At 42.3% G+C, this 2,500-nt stretch overlaps 1 protein-coding gene across 1 annotated transcript in view; it reads right to left on the reverse strand.

Annotated features, from left to right (window-relative positions):
- LOC138005767 (uncharacterized) overlaps nt 1–1,251 on the reverse strand; it is a 2,781-nt gene extending 1,530 nt beyond the window's left edge. Inside the window, exon 1 of the mRNA XM_068851948.1 lies at nt 1–1,251. This exon is cut by the window's left edge and continues 1,530 nt beyond it. Within this exon, the coding sequence (XP_068708049.1) occupies nt 1–1,251 (1,251 nt within the window).
- Between the last annotated feature and the right edge of the window lie 1,249 nt (nt 1,252–2,500).

A 2,500-nucleotide genomic window follows, 5' to 3' on the forward strand; every position in this document is an offset into this window, starting at 1 on the left:
TGACATGACTTTTGCATATGCATCAATTGCAGGAGCTTCATTTCGGCGACCGTGGATGATGGCTTTGCTGTTAACCTTGAACAAATGTGGATAACACATTGACTTGATTAACGACTGTGATGGCATGGCAGGATTAGTGTGAGATGCTGCCCAACTTGACGAAGCACCAATGCGCCCTGCCCTATGCCTAAAAAATGCTGTTCCTCTAGCCTGTGTCCGGGTGTCCTTTTCAATTAATTTTAGCTCTGCATCAGAGAGAGTCAAATAAATTTCAGCGCACTTTCTTAAAAGTTCTGGATATGTCAGATCGAGGTAAGAGGGATGAAATAAGTCACAGATAGTGGGTATATCTCGGCTCTTGAGGATGAATTGTTCACAATACGCTTGAACTAAGCTTAAAGCTACAGGTTTGATCGCACATTCATTGAGTTTTGCAAACAGTGTTTCCATTTCAGTCTTGGATGGGACAGCAGAAGAACAATTTGGCAGGACACCAGGAGTAGGCATTGCCAGGTTGTTAAGAGAAGTTGGTTGGGCGGTTGTAGCGTTTGGACGTGGCTCGGAGAAATTTTTGATTTTCTCATCTAAATCTTCCTTTAGCTTTTTAGCTGAATGGAAATTTATGTCCTGGACCTTCGCGTAGGGGACTTCGCTTACGTACGTTGGTAGTAACCACGTGCATTTAACTTGAGTGCACGCTAGCTTTCCATTTATTCTTGTCCAAGCTTCAATGTAGAATAGAAGACTTGCAACATGACTGCAAGTCTCGGAAAGTCCTGCTTTGCAGCCTAAGCAATGTGCTGATATTATAGTACCTTCTTTACTTGTAATAATCCAAACTGGAAGAGGAGGTTCATTCATGCGCTGCGAATGTCGCACCTTCCCGATCACCACAAACTTATCGCAGATGACTTTGCCTTGAACACTAGTGATAAAACCTGAAACCATTTGGTTGTAAGCTTCCATACTTTTGAAGGCTTTGAATTGCTCCTTTGTATAGAAGCTGGTATCCATTACCAGGTAGCAAAGGAGATCTGTGGCCTCTATCGGCGGTAGACATTCTGGATCCAAGTTGACACCGATTAGCGTAGCTGGATCGATCTTTACCACTGATATTTTCGCCAAATATCGAGATTTTACATTCTTTTCTAGATTCTTTGCGTAATCACTTAAATTGGGAATATCGCACTCTTTTGATAATCGTTTTGCGTGGCTTTTGTCTTCTGTATTTTCAATAAAATCACGCGACATTTATGTTCCACGCTTCAAAACACATACACGTCTCTGTTATTTTACATATGCTAATTAGCTCGTGCGACACCAACATGGCGGACGATAACATTTGATAGATGTGTGACGTCACATGAAAACCAAGAATAAGCGCTCTTCACATTAATTCTCTGCCCAGACCATTCCACCCTCCATGCCATTCCTAACTTTTTTTTCGGGATCATTTGCGGTCCAAAATGGGGATCATTTGCGGTACAGTTTGGGGATCATTTGCGGTTCAGGGATCATTTGCGGTCCTGAGATCATTTGCTGACCGGTACCGTACTACCGTACTTCCTACTGCCCTAATGCCGTGCTGGCACGATCTCGGGCCAATATTCCTCCCCAGTATGGCCCTCGCGCTCGGTTAGTAAGAGGTTATTATTTTTCGGGTCGGAGTGTAGGATTTTTAAAGTTACTGTTAAGTTGTTTGGTTTCTTTCATATTGTAAATATGGGAGACAATAAAAAGATTTAGTTTCGCGTTTAGGCGAAACCCGCAAACGTCAAATGGCACTTCTACTGCTTATTGATAAAAGCACGATCGTTGTCTTGTTCTAATTTGCTTCTTTCTTTTGCCAGGACGTTAACTTGGTATCTGTAGATAACAGGCAAGAAATTAGCTGCATTAGCTTCTTTCTTTGGGGTAAAACGCCAATTTGAGCATGACGTTAAATTTGCCGTTTGCTGTAAAGCACGATGCTAAATCTCTCTATTATCTGTGGGAGCAACAATTGTGAGTTAGAGCGGTTTTCAAGTGAGTGTCCTAAAACCAAAACCAAAGTAATTACTTTGGCCAATCAAAAAGGACAGAGAAAATACAGTGAACCAATCAAAACTCGAAGTAATTACACGTTCCAACAGAAAGCGCGGGAAAATGTGCACGCGCGAGCCACGATTGGTTTTGGTTCACTTCTGATTGGTTGAAAAAGTGGCGCGAGAGATTTGAACCAATCACTGAGTGAAGTAAATGCAAAACCAAAGCAATTCGCTAATTATTTTTGACTTTCAATTGAAAATCGCTCTATAAACAGAGAGATACCATTTAGACTGCAAGAAGTCCCTTCATAAATCAGTCGGAGCGGTCCACTTTTCTGAGGCAGTCGTGTTTTGTTACGCAAACGACAAAAAGACCGAGGGACAAAACACGACTGCCTCAGAAAAGCGGGCCTCTCGATAGACTCGGCTTCAACATCCGTTCGATTTCGTAGAATGATGTTGACTGCTGGGGT

Source organism: Montipora foliosa, chromosome 6 (genome assembly GCF_036669935.1).
Source record: "Montipora foliosa isolate CH-2021 chromosome 6, ASM3666993v2, whole genome shotgun sequence".
NCBI lineage: Eukaryota > Metazoa > Cnidaria > Anthozoa > Scleractinia > Acroporidae > Montipora > Montipora foliosa.